At 31.3% G+C, this 25,453-nt stretch overlaps 2 protein-coding genes across 5 annotated transcripts in view; both read left to right on the top strand.

The window, feature by feature from the left end:
• LOC129909998 (DNA damage-regulated autophagy modulator protein 1) overlaps positions 1-25,453 on the top strand; it is a 401,886-nt gene that overhangs the window by 284,339 nt on the left and 92,094 nt on the right. The gene's annotated exons all lie outside the window — the stretch shown is intronic.
• LOC129909990 (protein cramped) lies at positions 4,888-24,109 on the top strand. Of its 4 annotated transcripts, none has more exons than XM_055987201.1 (11): positions 5,158-5,283; positions 5,390-5,534; positions 14,381-14,584; positions 14,653-15,055; positions 15,116-15,319; positions 15,380-15,570; positions 18,139-19,143; positions 19,224-19,367; positions 19,426-19,828; positions 19,903-20,060; positions 23,871-24,109. In XM_055987201.1, the coding sequence occupies exons 3-11, from the start codon at positions 14,420-14,422 to the stop codon at positions 23,973-23,975; spliced, it is 2,778 nt and encodes a 925-aa protein (XP_055843176.1). In that variant the 5' UTR covers positions 5,158-5,283; positions 5,390-5,534; positions 14,381-14,419; the 3' UTR covers positions 23,976-24,109. The 4 variants fall into 4 exon arrangements, with proteins under 4 accessions (XP_055843178.1, XP_055843177.1, XP_055843176.1 ...); XM_055987204.1 differs by having other exon boundaries at positions 19,275-19,367; positions 23,871-24,103; XM_055987203.1 differs by lacking the exons at positions 5,158-5,283; positions 5,390-5,534 and adding an exon at positions 4,888-5,132 and having other exon boundaries at positions 23,871-24,103.

Here is a 25,453-nt window from a genome sequence, read left to right as displayed (position 1 = left end):
GTGCTGTTTTCGGAACATTCAATATAAAGTGCTGCCAAGATTTCAGGTTAAGCCCCGAGGCGTTTTTTTTGTCCAGTTAAGACCGGTGGTAATAAAAAACACACCTATTGTTTAATGTTTATGTAGAATTATAAAAAATAATAAACAAAAACATCATATAAAATGTCAAAAATCCAAATAAATAACAAGAAAATGTTTTCTCTTTCTCGCTTATCGGTTAATGTGGTTTTCTATTGGCTTTTGAGATTTTTGTGTAAGAATCTCAGATTTTCTGCTGCAAATAGAATGGGCACGTTCAAAGAGCTAACATAAAGCTATCGGATAGCTTTTTGTTGTTGTAAACAATGTTAAAAATTAGCAAGGAAACGAACCATTTTCTGTCAAAAAATAATCTGAAGGTATCCCAGAATTTCTGGTATACCTCAGGTATCCGAGTGATCAGCTGATATACATTTGGCTTTTTTTTTATTTTGATTGCTTTTCGGGCTATTATTCAGCTTCAAAATAAAAAAAATTGCAAGAAATAAAGTCAAAGCGATTGTGCAAGTACTTTTCAACAATAAAAAAAATGTAATTTGCTCAAAAGAAAAAGTTTCCTCTTCTCAATATTTACATATTTTTTGAGTAGCTGCTTGGGCAAGCTATCTGGATACCTCTTTGTTCAAAAAGATATTCCAGATACGGGTATCCCAGATAGCCTATCCGATAGGTGTTTGAACGTGCCCAATATGAAATCTAGTTTTGTAATTGTGTACGAAATCTGTGCGTATGAAAAAAAATAAAACAACAACAAATGTTCAGACAAATGTCAAACAGAGGAGTGTGTGTGAAAGTGCGTGTGCTTGTATGCGTGAATCTTGATAAAAATCCAGATTCAGATTCTTGAATCTCAGATTCATTTTTTTGTCATTTTTTTGAATCTCAAGCCGCAAATAGATCATGGAATCTGAGATTTTTCCACTATTTCCTCTCTTCACCCCCCCTTTCAGCTGTCAGATTCACGAATCTCATTCTGAGATTCGTCAATAGAAAACGACATAAAACATGATAAAAGACAGAAAAGGAAGTAATAATAAAAAAAAATGGCTGATGTGCAGCCAAATTACTATTTTTGACATTAAGGCCGTGTGCGAATTGCGTTAAAATGTTGGTTAGTCAGCTATTACACGAAGCCTCAAGAGGCTTGACTCTTTTTTCCAATTTTCTTTTTTTTTTTTATAATTCCCACGCCTCTTTCCCCCCCAGATACCGCACGCGCTGGGGTCCATTTTCACCGAGTACGAAGTCATTTGCGGATGATTATCGTATCGGCACTTTTTAGTGTTTTTTGAAGGTAAAAACAAATTAAAAAGAACTAAATAAGTAAAGAGAATGGTGATACGAATATCAAAGGAAGGTCAAAGATTGGGACTGCTTAGTACAAGCATTTATTATATCTGTGCAAAATAAAAAAAATTTAAAATGAACAAAAAAATAAATTTAATATTTCATGTTTAATTTTCAGAAAGTGTCAAAATTTTAAAACAAAAATGTTTTAATAGTCAAGAGTATTGATAAAAAAATAATTCAATATACATATGTACATACAATTAGGTATAAAGACATTAAATGAGAAAAGAATCAGTAATCTTTTGGTAATCATTCTGTGAGGCGCGTACTATTACACGATGCCTCTTGAGTCAAGGACTCAAATTTGACATTTCTTTTTTGATTTAAAATTTGTTGTTGTTGTATTGCACCAAAAAGCAAAAAGAAATGAGAGGGAATGTTGAAAAAAAGAAAAAGTGGAAAAAGAAACTTGAAAAAAGAGTCTCGGACTCACGACCCACGACTCTCCGGTCGGATAATTTTTTCTTTCATCTTTTTTCTCTTTTGCACTCATTATGTTTCAAAAGAGTCGCGCCTCTTGAGGCTTCATGTAATAGTTGACTTAAATTATCTATTACTATTAAAATTTGACGTTTGGTTAAAAAAAGGATCAAATTTATTTTTTGCTATGTGAATTGGGTTGAAATGTGTTAAATGGGACTTTGCATTTGGTACTACTTTGATTAAAATTCCCTCAAGATAAAAGAAAATTACCCTCAAAAATGCTTTTTCTTATATTCAATTAATTATTTTTTTTAACAAAACCTAGCTGAAAATATATAAAGTTAAATATTCTACTATGAAAATAAATACTTCCTTATTCCGTGACCTTTATTTTTAAATAAAGTAAGAAGATTAACTTTATCTACTATGAAAATGTAAGAAATTCTCAAATTCACATATTTTTTTTTCATATTTTTTATCGATAATTGTTCCCACTTCATTACGATCAAAAAGACATTTTTCATTCAGTCTTCGAACACTAAGCTTAAGCCTATGTACGCAGCTAAAGCGAAACGAACATTTTTGAAGTCTCCAAAGTCTACAACGAAAATGCTAACGAACAAATATCATCGAGTATTCTGTCAAAGTCAAAATAAAAAAATTCAAAATTAATTTAAAATAAAAAAAAATAAAAATAAAATAATTTTTAAAGCAAGAAATAAATGAATTAGAAGGGAAAAAACTGTCTCTTGGAGTCAAGAAAAATGCACAGGACATTAAAAAGTTAGTGACAAATGAGTAAAAATAAAAACTCTCCAATTTTTCGCTAGATCTACGTACGTAAAGTAAAACGAAATTTCTCAAGATAAAAGAAAATTACCCTCAAAAATGCTTTTTCTTATATTCAATTAATTATTTTTTTTAACAAAACCTAGCTGAAAATATATAAAGTTAAATATTCTACTATTAAAATAAATACTTCCCTATTCCGTGACCTTTATTTTTAAATAAAGTAACAAGATTAACTTTATCTACTATGAAAATGTAAGAAATTCACATATTTTTTTTCATATTTTTTATCGATAATTGTTCCCACTTCATTACGATCAAAAAGACATTTTTCATTCAGTCTTCGAACACTAAGCTTAAGCCTATGTACGCAGCTAAAGCGAAACGAACATTTTTGAAGTCTCCAAAGTCTACAACGAAAATGCTAACGAACAAATATCATCGAGTATTCTGTCAAAGTCAAAATAAAAAAATTCAAAATTAATTTAAAATAAAAAAAAAATCAACAGAAAATAATTTTTAAAGCAAGAAATAAATGAATTAGAAGGGAAAAAACTGTCAACACTGCTCTTGGAGTCAAGAAAAATGCACAGGACATTAAAAAGTTAGTGACAAATGAGTAAAAATAAAAACTCTCCAATTTTTCGCTAGATCTACGTACGAAAAGTAATACTATGTTTCCACCTACGGTAAATCCGAGATTTAGCTAAGTAGATTTAGAATAAATCTCGAGATTTATTTTAAATCTACTTCGCTAAATCTCAGATTTGGGTTCAGCTACCCTAAATCTAAGATTTTCACCTACCTTCAATCCGAGATTTAGAATAAAACTTGAGATTTATGCTAAATCTACTTAGCTAAATCTCGGATTTAGGGTAGGTGGAAACGTAGTATAAAACGAATTTTTTCGTTCAAGATTTCGTTATGGAAAATTTCGTTTCGCTAATGCAGCGTACAAGGCTTTATATAGCAAAGTAAAAATAATAAAAAGCACAAATCAAAAAATTCAATAAAAAACAACAGAAAACCAGTTTTAAAGCAAAAACAAAACAAATTTAATTTCTTTAACGATATTTTGTATCGCTTCAGCTGCGTACCAGACTTTAACTACATACACCACTTTTTGAAAAAGTAAAAATATTTTTTTCTCGCTAGCGCTGCAAATTTGTAAAAATGAGTACACAAATTGTTTTTTAGAACAAAAAAAAAAGCTTTCTGCGTCAAGCCTGGTACGCTTGCTCGCGCTAAATTTTAGCCAAGATAAAATTCCCATACAATTTATCGATAATTTGTATGGGACTCATTTTAGCTGGGCTAAAATTTTTCGATAATTTGTATGGGAGCTAAAATTTAGCGCGAGCAGCGTACCAGGCTTCAACCTATAAAAAAATGAGTTTGGTTTGAAAATTTTCACTTTTGTACTTTTTCACTTTTTGAGCCATAGTGCCTGGCTACACAGTGATTTTTCAATCGATTGAAAAATCACATGCGGTGGCTACACACTGTTGTACCCAATCACGTTCCACTTTTACATTTTCTAGGAACAAACGTCAAAAAGAGGAAAAATTTAGCAATGGAACTGTAAAGGCTTGGCCACACCGGAGGGTACGCGGTAGCGGTACGGGTAGCGGCAACGATATTTGTATTAAAAAAATTCCACACCCGAACGTTGATGTGTCAGTTTGGAATTTTTTCCATACAAATACCCGTACCGTTACCCGTACCACTACCGCGTACCCTCCGGTGTGGCCAAGCCTTAATGCCCTCTGAAAATTCAGTTCCCTTCGTGAGTATCTTCCCCCTTCACTCCTCATCCCTCTTGCCAACAAACTCACTGCTTAGGCGATTGAAAAATCACCGTGTAGCCAGACACATAACAACTATTGTTGTCTTCGTTGGAAAAATCCTTGAATGCAAATTTCCAACTAAAGCCTGGTACGCTGCTCGCGCTAAATTTTAGCTGAGATAAAATTCCCATACAAGTTATCGATAACTTGTATGGGATCCATTTTATCTCGGCTAAAAATTTTCGATAATTTGTGTGGGAGCTAAAATTAAGCGCGAGCAGCGTACCAGGCTTAAAAAAATATTTTATGTTAGTGCAAGCGGAGTCTAATGGAAATCCCCATTTTCAGAACACTTCCTTTTGTTTACTTCTACAAATTCATACATTTATCTCCCTCTCTTCAATCCATCTCTTCAACATATCAAAACAGGACAAACAAACAAATCAAACTGTCATTTGTCAAATAAAAATAACAAAAGAAAGAGATAACATTACAATTCTACACAAAAAATATCCAACAACGACAACGACGATGGGGCTCTCCTCCAACTCCAACAAATTTCGAAACAGAGAAATTTGTGTCAATTAAGTGCGCGATAAAATTTATTTTCATGTCAAAATAAAACAACAAATAAATCATAATAAAACACAATCAAGTGTATATTATTATTCACAATCATTCTCTAAACAAGATGTGCCTTCGTTGATAAGAAATGGACGCCAAATAAATCCTCAAAAAAAACAGGTAAAAAACTAAAAAAAAAAACAACCAGCCGACAAAAACGACGACGGACGAACCAACAAATTCTCTTCTCGCTGTGTTAAATCCTTGTCCTCTACCAAGAATCACTTTTTCGCTCTGGGACAAGAACACAGTGAAACTACGATCATAAAAAGTACGCCATTTTTATTTAAAAAAAAAATATTATGTAGATGTAGAATATTTTTTTCAATTCCAATTAAATTGATTGTTATTTAATCAAGAAAATTTGCATTTTATAGAAATTATATTCCCTCAACTTCTGAGAGATTCGCGCGACTCTTTGGCGGGCTTGAAGATGAAAAAGTGAAATGAAAAAAAAACAAATTTTTTTTCTGTGCGAAATTAAATTTTCCCAATAAATCTTTTACATAGGAACGAAAGAAGGTAAAAAAATGATTCCACAAGGAAACTTATTTCGTAACACTGATTCGTCTTGATTCCAATAAAGACAAAGATTATTTAGAAACTTCTAGTATTTTCTGTTGAAACGTTGCAATCAATTCCCCCCAAATCATTTATTTAGGTCAAAAGCTTTAATTTTGTAGATCGAAAAAAGAGAATGATTTATACGAGAATGAGGAGGGCCTTGCGTTTTGGGTGCAAGGCTGTTTTAATTATAGTTTTTTTTCTATAAAAAATAAAAATATTTATTTTCTTTCTTTGGAAAAAAATAAAAGTGCAACCAAATTGAGTTGCAAGCAAAAGCACCCAAAAGAGACTTGACTTGAATCGACTTGTGCACTGCGCTGAAAATGGCGCGTAGTAACTAATTGCTACTACTTTCCGATTTATCTTTGATGATTGGTATGTACCTGTTTTTTGGGGAAGATATTATTCTAACGAATTTGGGGAGAAGAGTAAAAAAAACTAGACGCTTTCAACTGCGCATACTAATGTCCTTTTTTGACGCAATATCGATGTGGTCTACTTAATTACGATCAATTAATTGCGTTTCTTCTTAGGCAGACAATGAAATCCAATTTTTCACTTTATTATAACTCTACTTGGGCGTGTCAATAGGATCTGTATTTAATTTAATATGGGTTTTATGTCCTTTTTGGGTTGATAGTTAGTTTCATTTTTAAATATAAATAGATTCATGTCATACAAAACAAATATCAAAACATAATATTAAGCTCCTTTCATTTGATTGAATTATTTTTTTGATTCCTTCGAGAAAAACCCCACCCAAATAGTTTAGCTAATTAATATTAATTACAACAACCTCCTAGGCGACTATAAATACTGTAAAATAGAAACAATCCAAATTGCATGCATTAGAGTAATTTGTAATGAATTTTTCCATGTAATTTTTCTGTAGTCTACTATTTATGTAAAAATTTGTTTTTCAATTCCATCTGAAATGGGTATCATGCTTATTATTCACAGTTTTTCTAGTCCCTAACTAGTATAAGTTTTTACAAAATGCTACTTTCAACTGACTACAAAATCGGCCTTGTCACGAATTCCATTCGTATCGAGACTTTTCTACGATTTCCGTAAAAACAATCAGAAAATCCAATCGTAGAGACGATTTGTATGAAATTTTCCATTACGAACGGATCCCTTGATTGTTTTTTCGGGAATCGTAGCAAATTTCCGATACGAATAGAATTCGTGATAAGGCCGAATTTCTTAGATTAAGACTTCCCGCTTCTCTGCCTCTGTGTAGAAAAGCGTTATAAAGCGTAGATACTAGGGTAAACTACCCAGTGACCGACACCCTTGCCAGTTACCGACACCTGGCACAGTTTTTCCGTTTTCTTAAGGTTTTGTTAGGGTGTAGCGTACGAAAACTATTTTTAACGCGTTCAGGCATGTATATTCCATCAGAAAAAACTTTACTTCATAGTTGGTAGTGATTGGTTTTGTTGTAATAAAAGGGGCAAGTTTCGAACCTCTGTGAAGTGCATGAAACTTGAGAAATTCTTAAGAAAGACGTAAGTACAAATCATTGTTTAAACAATATATCTGTATATTGTACAAAAATTAAAATTGAATATTTTGTTAGAGAATTGCTTTGTAGATCTATTTCAATTTAAGTTATTACAAAAATAATAACATAATTAAATTTTACGTGGGGTGTTCATAACTGGAATATAATGTTCAACGAAATTCAGTGACCGACACTGGTGTCCATAACTGGCGCAATTAGACACGTTTGATGATATTAGTTATGGACACCGTTCTTTTTCTGCCATTATTTTCAAACCACTTTTTGTTCGCTCCTAAGGCCTAGTTTACAGTTCACCGTTAAAAAAAAAAAACAAAGATTCAAAGCATCGCGTAGCGCTTTTAAATAAGTTTATAAAGTGGGTTTCCTTTCGATTGTGTAAAATTACTTTAAAAAAGTGTGAAAGGAATCTGAAAACGGTTCATTCGATTCATGCAAGGTGTGTGTATTGTTTGACAGTCATTTTCATGCACACGCTTAAGACTTAGCCCTTGTTTGCCTATTTTTATTTCAATTAAGTTCACACATACTAGCTTTTAATTTACAAAGAAAACTTCCACGTTCAAGTTTGAGGTCAAATCTTCTTTGTGTTCCTAAATCTTTCTTTTTAATATTAAGGCATGTAACGTTTTGTCCTAATTCTGGTTCTGTGAAAAAATGAAATGATAAAATTTTCATCATCGGAGTTTTCATTCGATTTTTCATTTTATCATTCCATTTTTGCTTTTAAGCTACCTGTCCCTACATTTTTCTACTGATTAAATAGATACGGCAATAGTCAAAACGTTAACGATCGTAAAAATATAATTTTTGACGTATTCTATGGCAACTTTTAATTTTCTTGTTAAAAAAAGGATGTATTTCCTTTTTCCATCAAAATTTGTGTCTTGATATATGTAGGTAGGTACATAGTTCAACGGTTGTTTGTATTGCTCGACTGCTTATCTTTTTATGTGGGCTCGAGCTCCTTTTTTTTTTGTTATCATGGCAGGTACGTATTGTTCTTTTCACAGAAAATTTTTCGATGAGAAAATTATTTTCATGTGATAGAATTTTGACTTTAATTTCCATGTTTCCACTGAATCAGAATCGATGAAAACTATAGCCGACTAAAGTAGAACAGAGAACAGGAATCGAATCACGGCACACGGTTGTACCACCTTTTTCTTTTACCGTGATTCGACCCCAGGTATTGAAAATTAAGTTTTGTTATGCGTTGAACTGTAAGCTAGGTTTAAACCGTTATTTTCAAGTTCTTGAGTGTTCGTTGGCGTCGACATTTCAGGCTATTATTTAAAAAGGCCAAAACAGAAGCAAAACAAAGGCGAAGATCTGCAAAGTGCACTAAATTCAGTTGAATGCTTAGCTGCATTTACACTCTCAGTTTTATCGCCGGTGTACGATGTTCCTTCTTGAACTAACACCGTACAACGAGGGAATGTCAGTAGTAAAACCTTCTTGTTGTTCGGTTCTAATTTAAAAACGGACATCTTACACACCGGCGATAAAACAAAGAGTGTAAATGCAGCTTAGCTATGGGTGTCCATTACTAAAATAATCGGGTGTCCACTACTGAAAAAATGGTGTCGGTAACTAAAAAACCGGTAAGGTATTACATTTTTAATTTTGATACTTTTATGGAATTACTCAATTATTTATGCTTTCATTATACTTAAAAACCATTATAGTTAAATTAACCATTTAAATAATTAAAATTGAAGCAGTGTAGGGAAAGTTATGAATTTTCAAACACAAACTATCCCTTAAGGGTGTCGGTCACTGGGTACGTTACCCTAATTCGTCCGATGTTGAAAAGTTGCAAAATCGCCAATAAAGATTAGAAAATTTAATGCCTGCTTCACAATATTTCGAGCCGAGGAGACCGAGACGTTTGTTTTAATTGATCATTTCAATTATTGGTAATAATATGAATTGCTTTGGACAAATCATTTACTTGATAAAGCAAAAAGTTTACACACAGAAAAAAGTAGAGAATAAGATTTTAAATAATTAAGTTTTGTTGGAGCAAATAGCCCTATGTCTGAGATAAAAAAAAACGAGTTATTCAATATCCTGAAGCTCTATTTCCGTATAGTAAAATTGTCGAAAAATGGTTCTTGTGAATTTGTAAAGCGATGTCATGCAAAAACAAACCACATTTTATTCATTTTCTTCCGCTTTTGTTTTTGTAAGAATAAGAAATATAGATAATTTTTAAACAAACTTGATTTGATTTATCTTGATGATGGGTACATTGTTTGTGTTGGGGGGAAGATATTCTAACGAATTTAGGAGGAGAGTAAAAAAACTAGACGCTTTCAAATGCGCATAATAATGTCCTTTTTTTGACGCAATATCGATGTGGTCTACTTAATTACGATCAATTAATTGTGTTTCTTTTTTAGGAAGACAATGAATTATTATAACACACTTGGGCGTGTCAATAGGGTCTGTATTGTTCTTGTTTATGGGTTTTGTGTCCTTTTTTATGTTGGGAGTTAGTTTCAGTTTTAAATGAAAAATAGACTTATTCATCTATCTATATTTATCTTATCTATAACAACATTTATTAAGCTGCTTTCATTTTATTGAATTATTTTTTTGTTTCCTTTTTGAGAAAAACCCCACCAGGTAAGTTTAGCTGATTAATAATAACATTAATTACACCAAACTGCCAGGCAACTAGAAATACTTTTAAGGGGAACAACCCAAATAGCATGAATTGGAGTAATTCCAAGGAATGAATTTAAATTTCATGTAATTTTGTTGTAAGTAGCTACTATTTATGTAAAAAATTTGTTTTTAAAATAAATTTGAAATGGGTGGCACGCTTCTATGGATTCACTTCCACCCAAAGTTTTTTTTTTAAATTGTCAGTATAAATATTTCTAATTGATGCTTTCACCTGACTACAAAATATCTGAGATAGAGGCTTCCATTTCTCTGTCTTTGCGTCGAAAACTAAAGTTATTAGAGCTCAACCGTTAGCCAATTGCTAATTTTACTGTTGGCAAATCGCTTACTTTTAACATACAAAAAAGAAATTGTGGAATTTCACACTCTAGACTAGAATATGCGTTTCTTTATCTCGCTATATATTTATTATTTTATTTTGAACTCTCTGAGAGTTACCACATTACTTTAAATAGGTTTCGGTTAAGGTTTGAGATTTATTTTTAAACATCAAAAATAAATTATTATTTTGTGGTTGTATTTCTTCCCTTATAATTCAAATAAAAACGCCATTTTTTATTTTAAATTTGCCAATATATTTCGAGGTTCATACCTCATCTTCAGGGCTAAAAATATTTATTTAATAAGCGTTTTTAATATATAATTATATAAACATATACAATAAAAATAATTTACCTATTATAAAAACTATTTAGTTATAATATACAAATTATTTCTTCGGCTACAACATTAATGTTTTATGATTGTGATTATGATTGTGATTGATTTTATTTTATTTTTAATTTTTTATTTTTGATTTTTAAATAATAAATTCTCCATGTTACAAATTATCAAAATTTTTAGCTGATATACTAAAACAATCATTCAGGTCAAAATTTACAGTCAAAAATTCAAAAAATGTCGTCAAAACATTAATCAAGACTCGGATTCTACCAGAACACATTTTAGTATCATTTGACGTTTGTAATTGTTTTAACAATGTCTCAACGCAATTAGCACTAAAAATTGTTGAAAAGTATTTTGATATACGTATAAAACCTAATACCAAAATTCCAAAAACCACTTTTATGAATTTATTGAAGTTTTGTTTGATGGATTGCAACTACTTTAATTTTAAAGATAAAATTATAAGAATGAAAACTGGTTTATTTATGGGATCATCTTTAGCTCCAATTTTAGTTGAATGGGTTTTAGATGAAACAATTCAGGAAGCATTTAAAAAAATAGATTTTGTTCCACAATTTTGGATGGCATATGTTGATGATCATTTGACTGCTGTCCCAAAAAACAAAATTCATATGATCAAAAATGCTTTAGAATCATTTGATAGCAATATTCTTTTTACCTACGAAACAGAAGATTTTGTAACTAATGAAATTAACTACCTGGATTTAACAATTAAAAGAAATGAAGATGGTAGTATTATTACAAACTGGTTTCATAAGCCAATAGCATCGAATAGATTAATTAACTATTATTCAGCTCACCCAATTAATATGAAATATAACACTGTAAAAAGTTTCATTAGAAAAGTGTTTTCATTCAGCCATAAGATTTATATGGAAAATAACATAGAAAGAATAAATCACATTTTGATTAAAAATAACTATCCTGTTCAAGTGATAAAGAAGTTAATTAAATGTGTTCAAAATGAGAATTTTAAAAAGCGAACTAGATCACATAATAACGATGATAGAAGAAGCTACCAATTCCTATCTGAAACACAAGATGAAACAGAAAATCGTGATCCAAAAATCTATTCATCTATAGCATATATTCCGGGATTGAGTGAATCCTTAGCAAAAAAGTGCGAATACTTTGTACCTGAAATAAAAACTGCTATGAGACCAAATCACAAAGTATCTCATTTTTTCGCAAATACTAAATCAAAAATTGAGAAAACTAATAAAAGTGGAGTAGTTTATTCTATTCCATGCAATGATTGCCCAAAAATATATATTGGTGAAACAATACAGAAATTGGGTTCTCGTATAAATCAACATAAAAATGAATGCAGAAAAGTCCTCGAAGGTTCATCAAACAAAAATATTTCCGCTCTAGCTGAGCATACAAAACAAAATGGCCATTCATTTAAATTTGATGAAACTAAAATTTTAAAATCTGAAAAACAAAAATTTAAATTACAAGTGCATGAAGTCAATCAAATTATTAAACATGAAGAAATTGTTTGTAATTTCAAAACAGACAAAAAAGACTACAGCAATACTTATCATAATTTAATAGTTAGCTCTTAAATTTAGATTAATATTAAATTGTTAAATAATCACTTTATTTTTTACTCAGTAATTTTTGCTAGATTTGATTCTTAAATTTTAAAAATCAAAAATAAAAAATTAAAAATAAAATAAAATCAATCACAATCATAATCATAATCATAAAACATTAATGTTGTAGCCGAAGAAATAATTTGTATATTATAACTAAATAGTTTTTATAATAGGTAAATTATTTTTATTGTATATGTTTATATAATTATATATTAAAAACGCTTATTAAATAAATATTTTTAGCCCTGAAGATGAGGTATGAACCTCGAAATATATTTTTAAAATAAAAAATAGCGTTTTTATTTGAATTATAAGGGAAGAAATACAACCACAAAATAATAATATTATAATTCAGCAAAACAAAATATAAAATATAATCAAAAATAAAGGTTATCGGTTGAGATTTTTACAAAAAAAAAAAAAAAAAGTGGAAAAGGCCAACCTTTAACCATTTTCGCTGAAAATAAATCAAAAATGGTTAATTCAAAGGAAAATGCCGAATATGTCAAAAATGTCTTTATTTTGCAAAAATACATATGAAAAGAATGTTTTCTCTTAGTTTATGTACTGAGTTCAACTAATAACAAACTCTCAAAGTTCTTTCGCCCAAGATTATATCTCTTTTCGCTTAAAATAAAAGGTAAAAATGTCGTTACCACTGTGATTTGAGTCACTGGGACGACAAGCACAACCAATCCAATTTCGAATATTTCAGGAGACGGATTTTATAATTGATAAATTTGTAGATGAGATTTATTTTTTTCTCTCAACAATAAATCTCACTGGTTGGCCGATACATAAAAAAAAAAAAACAATAAAGGTTTCTCTCAGACCTTGACCGAATTTTTTCTTTTTTAAAATAAAGGTTATTTTATGACCTTTATTGAAAATGACAACAAATAAGTGTTATAAAGGAACCTTTCAAAAGGTTGAGATTTATTTCTGATCGACTCAAATCAATTTTCAAAATTCATAGTTAACATTAGCAAATATTTTTGTAGAAAGAGATCCATAACGCCAAAATAGATATTTATCGATTCGATCGAAAAAACTTTTTTCATTTAATCGATATTAGTAGCAATTATTTATAATAATTGTATGGCTGCAGTTGAATTTTCACAATATTAATTGTAAAGCAATAATTTTGTGTACCAAATAATTTGAAAATATCATTTTATTTAAGCAGTATAGAGGCCTGAAAATTTAAATTTTAAAAATTTGTTGCGACATCCCTTAATTTTAGTATGTGTTCATCTAAATGCTGAAATTAGCTGTCGTTTAAATTTTAATAAATTACGAAAACAGGATTAAGGCGTGAACCATTATAAATTTTGATTTTGAGGCGCACCCAAAAAAAAAAAATCGATAAAAATCATTATGTATATGAGGAGTGAATAAACAAAAATTTCTTATTTTCCATTTTTCTTTTAAATGAAATTGGCTTTTTTAAGGCAAAACTGCACATGTTGCTTTCAATAGAACCTGATGAAACGCCTTATTTCTTATATAAAATAAAATTTGTTTAGTGTTTGATTAAAAAAATTAATTTGGAACTTCTGCGTTGTTATAAAAATTTAAAGTTTGAATTCATGAATTGATCTTTTTTTCTAACTAAGGTTCACCATTTATGTTTTTTGGACCATTTTTCCACATTTTCTCTCATTAAAAAGCTTCTTTTTAACCTAATGAATATTTGAGAAAAAGAATTAATCAAAGTGGTCTAACCGTTCTTGAGTTTAGCTATTAGCAACACATTAGTAAAATCCTAATCGACTTAACCGTGCGAAACATCGTACGGCTAAAATTTACTCGTGAAAAGTCGGCATAAAAAGTAAACAAAAGCAAAATTTATGTGACATTTAAAAATATAAATTATTTGATAAATAAGAAACTTTTTTGTACTTTTTTCACTTTGTGTTTCTATGTAGTTCAGGCTAAATAAAAACTTGAAGAAGCTAATATTTAAATATTAAATAAAAACAAACCGATTGAATTAATAGTGTAGATCAAAAAAAGTAAGTAAAGATTCAAAAGATGCAACACTGAAACTGTTCATTAGGGTTACATTTCGATTTGATTGGATCGATGAATACGTACATTTCAATTAGTCCTTCCTGTTTTTCATTTCTATGTCACTATTTAATAAAGTTTTTGCTAAAAAATTTACTTTAGAAATACATTTAATTTCATTTGTTCGCTCATTCGTTGGTCGCTCTCATGTGCAAAAGGCTGTAGATCTAAATGAGTTCCTTACTAATCAAATTTCTTACCATAATCTTATTTTATCTCTTTAGATATTTTTAACACATTTCGAAGAAATTTGCTAGAAAAATATGGACATTGCCAAGGTTTTACCGGTGAATACAACAAAAACAGAACCACTGAGTCCTATTAAATCTGAAGAAAAACCCACATTCAGTGAACCAACAACGGTGGCGGTAAAAACTACACCAGGAGGAAAAGTTAAATCTAATCTCGATGAAAAATTTAAACTTGAGGTATAAATTCACAAAATATTTATATTTTTATTTGCTCAAATATAACACATTAATTTTTTTTTTTGCAGAGTGACTCATTTGGTGAGCTACTTGGATCAGTCACCACACACAATTGCCCTGGTGTGCGAGCTAGCGCCAGAGTTATTCAAAAAATGAAACAAGATTCAATACGGCCATCTACACCGCCACCAAATGAAAAAGAATTAAAAGCTAAAGAGGAAAAAGCCATACAAAAGACACCGTCTCAATCGAGGACAACAACAAAGGCTACATGGACAAATATCGAAAGAAATTATTTCTTTGATGCCTTAAATGAATTTGGCAAAGAATTCGATGCCATCGGCAACTATATTAATGCGAAATTAAAAAGAAAAAGCTCAACTGATGCTGCTTTCAAGACTAAAGATCAAGTTCGTCAACATTTTTACCAGACTTTTCATAAAATATGCAAATATATTCGATTTTCTGATGGTAAGTTAGGAGAAATTCTCAAGAAATGGAGAGATGAAAACTCATAAATTGTATTTACAGAAGTGAAAAAACCTGTACAGGAACTATACACATTGATAAACTACGGCGAGATGCGACGGAAGCTGCAATTCATAACTGACAAACACTTTATGAAGCTTAAACATCTCGTTTACAATGGACACATCACAATAAGGAGCAAAGGAAAAAATATCCGCATCAAAACACCAACCTGCAAAGCCTTACGCAGACTAAATCAACTCGATGGTAATACTTGATTAATTATTTTCAGAATAAATATATTAAAATCCATTTCACTTCTACCAGATTGTCTTGAGGATATCAAGCTTCCAAATAAGATCGATGTAATTATTAGTCCAGCCAACATGGAGTCTTTTGGACGAGTTCAAACAGTAGCGCAAAATCCAAGGGCTAAAGCTACAGTTTCTTTGCAAAAGAAATTGGTGAACTTTATCAAAACTTTTCAATACAAATGGCGAAGCAATGAAATGAAATTGGTAAGCTTTTAACTTAAATGTATTGTTTTAGCTTGAATTTAGGGTTAGAAGTTGTCCTCCTCCTCCTCCTTTTCCTCTACCCTTTTTTCCTATCCCTCTCTCGGCTTATCCCTTCTCACATCCTCTAGATACTTTATACACTCTTTGTTTCTTCGTAATTCGTTAATTATTTCTCTCATTATTTCCCCTATGATAGTCTCAGATCTTTTCTTCAACTCACATATGCCCCTATTACGGTTATCAAATATCAATTGATAGACATTTTGGTATTATGGTTATCAATCGATAAATTTTCCTCTGTCGTTAACATTGATCAAAATATTTAAAATTTTTTTTTAATTTGTTGATTGTTAATACAAAAAGAATGTATGGTGGATTTCCATTTGAAACAGATATTTTTGTAGCGATTCTTGTGGCAAATGGATATTGCCAAATGATTTATCTTTATTGGTAACTGTGTGCGAGCAAATTTTTGCATATACAAAAAAAAAAACAGGTAAAAAATTTATGTATGTTTCAAAGTGCGTGTGCAAATATGTGTAAATCTCGTTAAAAATCGAGATCTTGAAAATTTGATCTCAGATCAATAAAAAATGATCTGTTTCTGCAAATAAAATTTGAGATACCAGTATTTCCCAGAAAATAAAAAATAATTGATACTGAGACTTCTTTGAGGATGACCGATACTGCTGGTTGTGCCATACCAACGTCAATATCATTTCCAACGCTAAGTTGATAACTCCCTTGTCCACAAAATCGTAAGACAGTTGCTAGTTTAAGAAAATTCGGTATGTATTGTTGTCTCTTCAATGGTGGAAGCCTGACTTCAATGTCCCTGACAACATCTACAAATGCTTCTTTAGAAAGTTGGAAATTCAGTAAAAACTAAAGACAACGGACAATGAGTTGAAATTAAAAACCGCTCACATATCTTCTCGTAAGTCCAATGGATTTGAGACATCCCGTATTTTTCTTATAATGGCTTCCTCAAATCTCTTAAAATTTCTTCATCATTTTCGCTCTGTACAAAATTAAAAATTTATGATTATTTAAAATTAAACATTTTTTTTATTGCAATACAATTTTTTTTTACAAAACCTATTTTATTTGACAAATGTCCAAAAACGAGTTGTTTTTTAGTAAAAAAAATATGATGAGAAAAATCTATCGAGAGGAAATTTGCAATTGATGAAAAATTTGATACATAACAAAATTTTTGATATCCATAATACCGAGTTTATCAAAAGAACTAATCTAATCACAAAAGATCTCAAATTTATAGCAAAGACACAGTTTACCAAAAATTATACCGATAATACCGATTCATTCATTTTGTTGATAAATATGAAATATCGTGTTTATTTCACAACACAAGACAGGGACCTCTGTCTTTTTTTATCAACTCTATACATTCCCTTGCTATTTCAGTTCCTTTTCCACCTGCTAATTTTTCTTCATACTTTCATGACCTTTTTTCTGCTTTAAGTATTATCTTATCTATCCTGGAGTTTGCATTTCAACCCCAAACGTCCATTTAAGAGGCACATTTTCCTCTTCCATGCCTTCTCCTTGTTCCAATTCCCCATGATTCCTTTATTACCGCTTCTGCCGTTTTTACTCTGTCCCTTATATGTGCCTTTTTGGCCTCCATTCTATTTGAACACATACCATTAGTATTTAAATTCTTTCACTTCTTCTATGTTCTTTCCCTTCCATCTCCAGCCTACTGTTGTGTTTCTCCCACCTCCTTTCCTCATGACTTAGTTTTTCCCACGTTTACTACCAGTCTTTTCCATTTGAAGTACTTCTCCAGTCTTTTTATCATACTTCGCATCATTTCTTCATTCTTCGCCATAACCATCACATGCGTATGCCAGTGATCAAATTCTTATTTCTCTCACTTCAATACTCCCCTTTTCCAGTTCACCTTCTATATGCGCCGTTAACAAGTTGACCAGAATTAGGCTTATCGGTCAAACCTGCCTTACTCCTTTTCCTATTCAAACATTTTCTCCCATCACTTCTGCCGATTTTACGCTGCTCATCGTTTCTTCGTAGACTTCTCCCACTCCTTTAGACCTTCTCTCACTCCTCTCTCCTTCAATGACTCCATTGTTTTTTGCCTGACGACTGAATCGAGCGCAGCTTTTAAATCTATAAACAGTGCCACAGTGCCCTTCTTCTATGCAACCTATCTGCTCATCACATAGTTCAGCACAAATACGTTGTCTATCTTTTCTACTCCTTTTCTTAAACCAGTTTCATTTGGTGATATTCCAGTTTGATTTGGTGATATCATCCCTTTCTCCTCGACTTCTTCTTCTAAACTCTTCGCAAAAACCGCTGTATACATTTGATATATCCATGGCATGAGCGTTACTCTACATTCCTAACTTTGATCCTATCCCTTTCTTTATCATAGATGCAATCACCATCTTTTTCCACCTCTCCGGCCAGCCATCCATCTCCTCTCCACACTTTCCTGCAGATTCCCCAGGCTATCTCTACCACTTGCCTGTAACTAAAATGAATGTACACTATATAATTTGTTTCCTTCCCATTTAATAGGCCGAAGAAGAATCGAAAATGTTTCCAAATAATTCCACCACCGATTCGGCTGAAAATGTGACTACTATCTCATTTCAAGATCCTGATATGTGCTTTAGGCCAAAACCAGGAGTGCCTATCCATCGACCACTTTTAAACATCACAGAATACCTTAGCAGTCTGAGTCTTTCTCTCTCCACCTACGAAGATCGCATTGGGGTTAAAGTTCGAAGTGAAAATCTTTGTCAAGATCGTTTGATGCCAAACAAACGACAACGTTGCGATTCCAATTCGGACAAACGAAGTCCTGAGAGTAAAAAACTCAAGACATGTGATCTCTTGGTTGAATCTGGATTTGCAGTTATCAAAGAAGACCCTGCATCGCAGCAGGGAAATGATAATGACAATTCCAATCATGATGGCAATCTAAGTGATGAAATAAATGATATATTGAGCTTCTCCGAAATCAAAACCGATGTCTCAGATGTCACATCAGACAATGATATCAAGGTTCACGAAGAAATTCAAATTGAAAATGGTAATGGAAATTCAAACAATGATCATCTAAAAGACCAACAATCCAACAATGTACCGCCTGCGATTGAGTCAAAGGGAAAAAGTGCAAAAAAGCGAAGAGGAGAACACAAGAAAAATGACAACAATTTCAAACCCTTGATAAGTGACGATGTAATTAAGAAAATCCGAAAAGGCTGGACAATCTCAAATGCCGACGACATAACCATGGGTGATTTGTATGTGGTTTTTGGGCAGGACTCTAAGCTGGAATTTGAGTATTTCTGGACAAACGCTGGTGGTGCTGAAAAGAAGAGCGTTTTCAATCAGAAGCAAAATGGTATGCCATACAGTATAAATGATTGTGACGAGCCGGAGCTCATCAACTCACTGACAAAGTCTCCGTTTGGAAATAAATTGAAACATTTGCTATTGATAGCGAATTTGAGCGAACGCATACGCAAGAAGCAGTGTTCGTGTGGTCACACTTGTGACAAGATGATCAAGTCAAGAGTAAGTTTTAGATTTTTTTAGGAAAACTAAAGAAGCGATTAAATGCTTAAATGTATGTGTGTATATGTGTATTTAAACAGCTTGATCGTGAAATTGTCACAAAATCGTTTGTTTCATCGAAAACATTTCAGTTGTCAACTGTGGACTCTGGAGTATTTCGCCAGCCGGTGGTACCATTTCGACGGCCAACTTTTAGTTTAGATCCAATTAAACAGATGCCTAATGTAAGTATTCACCTGCCAAATAATTTAAGTTGATTATTATAATTTCCACTCCAAACAGGGATCCCGTTTAAAAATGTCAAAACAAGTGCAAGTGGTACAACGTATGCTTTTGCCACATAGATCTGGTCAACCGTATGACGTTGTCGATGTTAAGGATTTACAAAATAAGCTTGTAAATCGACAAGAATCTCCATCGTTGGCAAATGGCAACTCTTCAAAGATGACATCTTCGGCGAATGCATCGTCCTCCTCAACACCAACACAACACAATATCGATGAAGAAAAGGAAATCGTCGTCGAAACTATGGAAATGCATGAACAAACCAACAGTATTACTCCAGACAGTGGCATGGAATCATCATGCCACAGTTTGACGTCGACAAATGATCAGAGTTCGAATGATAGCACGGCTTTTCTGAGTGAACAACCTTCAGAGAGTATGGAATTTGATGAGTGTTCAAGTGAGTTTTTTTTTTTTGTCTAACACAACTTAGAGCCATTTGTTTTTTAATAAAAATGAAATTTCGTTTTATAGCTAGCAGTATTTTTAAAGGAATTTCTCCGATGAGCCCAATGCAATTACTTCGAGACTCTACATCGAATTCTCGTTGGTTGGAAGAGAATCTAAATGATTTTTCTTTGAATAGTTTGCTTGGACATTTGGATGAAATTAATGGAAACCGTGATATAACTGTAAGAATGTAAAAAATTTATTTATGAAAGTGAACAAAAAACTTTGTTATAAGTGATTTTAAACTTTAAACTTGTTGAGTAACTTACATAATATAAATAGCATTTTAAAATAAAAAAAAAAAACTATATACTTTAAGTTTGTTCAAACACGCATTGAAACTGGAACAAACCTGGTTTAGTGTTTTAGAAAACAAAAAAACAAAACAAATGTGTTAGCAAACAAATAACAATGTGTTGTTCTGTAATATAAAATCAGTGCAAACATTTTTTGTGCCTGCGCTGTGAAATTAATAGTGTCCATTAATTGTTAGATAAATTGCAAACTTAGTTTGTTTACATACAGTGGAATTGGAATACCTAGAGAGAGGTGGAGAAAGTGTAGAATGAATCTGACTGGTGGAAATCAAATAATTTTTTATTACCAAAACAGATACAAAACTTCAGAATTGAGTAGAAGTCATTTAAACTGTTCTATTGGATTTCAGATTGAGTGAATCGTTGAGTGAAACCCATCAAAAACGAGATTCAATTTTAGGTTACGTGAATTGAAATTAATGTCGTTTTCGATTGTACGTCCAGAAGCGTCCGGAAGCATTTAGAAACCTTCTAAAACTGTGTCATGTCTTTCGTTTACAAGAAAAAAAGAATACAAATATGTGACATTTGAAATTTCACACAAACACAAAAAAAAAAATGGAATTGAGTGCAATTTGACATCTTTCATTCGATTTCAGAATGAGATAATTCTTGAGTGAAATCAATCGAAAACGAAATAAGGACGAAATTCACAGAAGTTACTCGAGTTGAGATTTTCTCAATTCATTTTAGTTGATATAAGGTAGATACTTGGGTAAAATTTGTATCCCTTCAAAATTAGAAGCCCTGGGGTGCCAGCACATAACTTGGTACAATGGACTTACCACGATACAATGGTTCAGCACTTAATTTGGTTTAATCTAGCGTTCTCCATTGAAAATCTCAGATTCCGATACTCGATTGTGTGGACCACACTCGATTTTACAAAGTTATTTGCTGATGTCCCTGATTTGATTAAACCAACAAGTGAATTAAGTTTTCTATTTAGAGCGCGTTTTTTTTTTTTAAGAAATGCTACTTTATTGTGAAAAAATGGCTATAAATGAAAGTACTAACCCAAATACAGTAACGGTAAAATTGTCATCTTTTACATCTAAATATGAACGGAGCTGCTGATCATCTAGTCTAGATTACTGAAACTACATTAAAAGTACTTTTATAGTCACTTGAATTAGTCGTATGAATTTCGTTTTAATTTTGTTAGATTCAGCCTTCAAAAAATAAGCTTAAGTTTTTAAATGACATCTCCGAAACTGCATTATTAATGCAGTTTTTGGACGATGACTTTGGATATGTGAGTAAAAGGGTATTGACGCCAACAATTTCCACCAATAAAAATGCTATGTATAATTTTTTCCGGGTCAGGCCACTATTATTATGTCTAAATTCCCGGGCCTAATACTAAAGTGAAAATATTTGCACCAATATTTTTTGCAAGTCTAACAAGAACAGAGTTATTGTTCAGGAAGAAAGAAACTTAAACATAAAAATATATTGGGTTCTGAAATTTCAATCGTTAATAAAAGTAATATCCGTACAGTTACTAGTTTTCAAGTAATAAAATAGTCAAGTAAAAATAGGAAAAAAAAATTTAAATTGATTTGTGTGGGAAATAGAAAATCGCAAAAATCAAAATTTTTCACAGGCATCATATTTTACGTAAATATAACTAAAAAGGTGCAAGAAATGAAAATGATGGAGTTGTTTTTTATCGCCCTAATAAATATATTATTAAGGTGTATTGCAAGTAAAACTATCTAAAATTCCTTTCAATTATTTGTTAAATGGAGTTTCCTTGTCGAATGTAAGTCAAGTTTCTGTTCTTGGTGTCTTATTTGATCCTAAACTGGAGTTTATTGAACACATCAATTCCATAAGCAATAAAGCCAATTCGCTTCTCGGTTGGATTAAGAGAGAGTCACGTCAGTTTTCCGATCCTTTTATTGCAAAACAGCTATTTGTAACTTTTGTCAGACCCATCCTAGAGTACGCTTGTCAGGTTTGGTCACCTCATTATGAGTGTCACATAGCGAGGCTAGAACGAGTTCAAAAAAGGTTTTTGCGGTTTGCCTTAAGAGGCTTAGGATGGGACAACCCTTACAACCTCCCCCCATACATAGACAGACTCAAACTTATTGACATGCCTTGTCTTCAGAATAGAAGGTCTTATTTATGTTTTTCGTTCATTGTAAAATTAATTAATGGGAAAATAGACTCTTTGCACCTTTTGTCTCGCATTAATTTTAATATTCCTCAACGCAATTTCAGAAATGTCCCCAATAGTATATTAATCTCAAACTATCGTACCAATTACGAACGTTTTTCTCCTTTAAATGTAATGTTCAGTTTATTTAATGTTTTCAATAATAGATTTCATAATTTATTTGACCAATCACTTAATTTATCTCCTAAATTTCAATCAAATTTTTACTCGATTTTGTAATTTATACCTAATATAATGTTATAATGTTTTGTTAAAATTTGTAAATTAATGTAAATTGAAGCTAGTATTTAGCTGTACAAAATAAATAAAAAATAAATTGCACGACTGGGGTCGCACGTACTTGCTCTCATACTTAAAGTAACAATAATGTTAAAGCTTTTTATTCAAGAAATTTAAAATTTCTTAAGTAGTATAAAAAAATTAAATCTGTTTTTATAATTAATTAAACTCCGTTTAAAATTATCTTAAAAAAAAAAAAAAATATGCCATTTTATTTCTTGTATAAAAAGGTATTTTTAGAAAAAAAATTTCGAAAATTGTAGGAGCCGTTTTTTAAAAAAATAATTTTTTATATATACAAATTTTTTAACATTTTTTAAAAAAAAAGTTGGTACGCCATTTTGAAGAAATAATTAATTTATACATAAAAACTAAATTTCAAAATTTTTCATTGATCCGTTTTCAAAAAATTGATTTTTCAAAAAAAAATTTTGAAATATTTTTAAAAAAACCAAAAATGCGTTTTTTGAAAATTTTCTAAAATTTTATTATTATCTTTACTTACACACTTTTGTATAAAAATTTTCATTTAAATCGGGTTAATTTTGTACGAGATATTCAGAAACGAAAAAAACCGTTCTATGACAGGTACCGTTAATAACGGTACAAAAAATATTTTTTTTATTTCAAAAGTTGGCTCTTATGTGTTGTACTACACACAAAAATTTTAATCAAAATCGTTAGAGCCGTTTTTGAAAAAAATTAACTTTTCTATTTCCGTTATATGACAGGTACCGTTAGTTTTGGTCATAAAAAAAAAATTTCAATTTCCCCTCTAGGGAATCACCAAAAACTGCTAACTACCAAGTTTGAAGAAAATCACTTCACTCGTTTAGGCTGCAGCTCCAGATAGAGACAGACACACAGACAGACAGAATTGCCAGACCCACTTTTTTGGCATTCTCCATCATCGTAATGTCATGTAAAATTGTTATCTCGAGTTCGATTTTTTTTACGAATCCTAAACTTGCCCTATAGTACCTATATCGCAAGTAAAAAATAAATAAACTTAGGTTTATTGAAAGTAAAAGGAGCAAAATTAGAAGTCTAGAACGAACGAAAGCAATATCGTTCATCATTTAAGACAAAATTTAACCGTAATGTATCGACTGTGTTAAGAACAAAGATCAGACATCGTATATTTCATTTTTCACTTATCTCCTCACAATCAATCAGATTTGGATTCAGTTTTATCTATATTTTTTTTCCAGGATCAATCATCAAACCTCTCGGTGTTAAGTGAATCCAGTGTCGATTATATGACGAAATTTGCTGAAATTACTGCATCCATGCAAAATGAGGAAAAAGACTTATAAACATCTAAAACATAACATAACATATTATCCGTTTTCATACGAGTGCTGAATCGGTTTCAAAATTTAAAAAACAAAAATCACATTAAAACTTCCCCCCTGCCTCGTATTCGTATTTATATTTATTAATCTTATTATAGCCCAGGGAAATTAGTAATTTAAATCGCATTTTTCGCGGGACAAAATTTTTTTCATGGAATGTGTTCGGGTGGTTGCCCTTATCATAAAAGTCAATTTGTTGGGAAAATTGGAGGTTGGGAACAGCCGCCATCTTGGAAAAGAGATTGGTATCGTTTTTATTGAATAGCTCCATTGTTATTCATTTTAACAAAAAATGACAAAGGTAAAACTTATCAACAATAAAATTATCTAAAAAATGATATACAAAACAATTCCGTGAGTTGATTAAATAAAATTTTACAGTTGGTCAAAGTGCGGGTTTGTTTCGCAAGGTTGGGACAAAATGACATTTGTTCATATATCTGACGAACTTTTGATTTGTTTGGATAATTCTTTAAGAATGAATTATAGTACTTATAATTACCTATAAAATGAGCCCACAATCGTTATTGTAACCATCGTATTGTAGAAGTAATCCAACTCCGAAACTCTCCATGTACTAGTCAAAAGTGAGAAAAAAGCTAGTTTTTTGCTAGTAGGCCGAGAAAATTTTGGGAGTAGAGGTTTAACCAAAATACAAGTACGCAGTTATGCAGCCAAACGCGTGTTAATGTCGATTTCAAAGGTCTGATAACTCTAATTTTGTGTTTTATACGGTTTTTGGGGGGTTAAATAACGTAAGTTTTCCAATTAACGTGAATGGGCTAAATTTATACTATTTGAAATTATAAATATACAAGCTGATGCTCTATTATTTTTCCTAAATCTGAACACCCCAATCTTGAGGATGTGACCAATAGAACTATATATAAGCCGTTTATACGATTATGTTTTAGAGGCTTTTTTGTTTCGATTTTTGTTTGTTTATTTGAATTGAAAAGCCTGATATGGTTAGTTAAAAAAACTTATATCGTGAGTTCTATTAACCTCATAGCAAAGATTGAGGTGTCCAGATTTAGGAAAAATAAAAGAGCATCAGCTTGTATATTTATAATTTCAAATAGTATAAATTTAGCCCATTCACGTTAATTGGAAAACTTACGTTATTTAACCCCCCAAAAACCGTATAAAACACAAAATTAGAGTTATCAGACCTTTGAAATCGACATTAACACGCGTTTGGCTGCATAACTGCGTACTTGTATTTTGGTTAAACCTCTACTCCCAAAATTTTCTCGGCCTACTAGCAAAAAACTAGCTTTTTTCTCACTTTTGACTAGTACATGGAGAGTTTCGGAGTTGGATTACTTCTACAATACGATGGTTACAATAACGATTGTGGGCTCATTTTATAGGTAATTATAAGTAGTATAATTCATTCTTAAAGAATTATCCAAACAAATCAAAAGTTCGTCAAAAAT

Source organism: Episyrphus balteatus, chromosome 2, assembly GCF_945859705.1.
Source record: "Episyrphus balteatus chromosome 2, idEpiBalt1.1, whole genome shotgun sequence".
Classification (NCBI taxonomy): Eukaryota; Metazoa; Arthropoda; class Insecta; order Diptera; family Syrphidae; genus Episyrphus; species Episyrphus balteatus.
This window is presented reverse-complemented; position numbering and strand designations above follow the sequence as displayed.

What these genes read in the sequence shown, in the direction of transcription:
- LOC129909990 (XM_055987201.1), top strand. Translation starts at nt 14,420, where the DNA reads ATGGACATTGCCAAGGTTTTACCGGTGAATACAACAAAAACAGAACCA. An exon ending in ATGAAAAATTTAAACTTGAG is followed by an intron (nt 14,585 to 14,652) that starts GTATAAATTCAC and finishes TTTTTTTTGCAG; the next exon opens with AGTGACTCATTTGGTGAGCT. An exon ending in GGAATTTGATGAGTGTTCAA is followed by an intron (nt 19,829 to 19,902) that starts GTGAGTTTTTTT and finishes TTCGTTTTATAG; the next exon opens with CTAGCAGTATTTTTAAAGGA.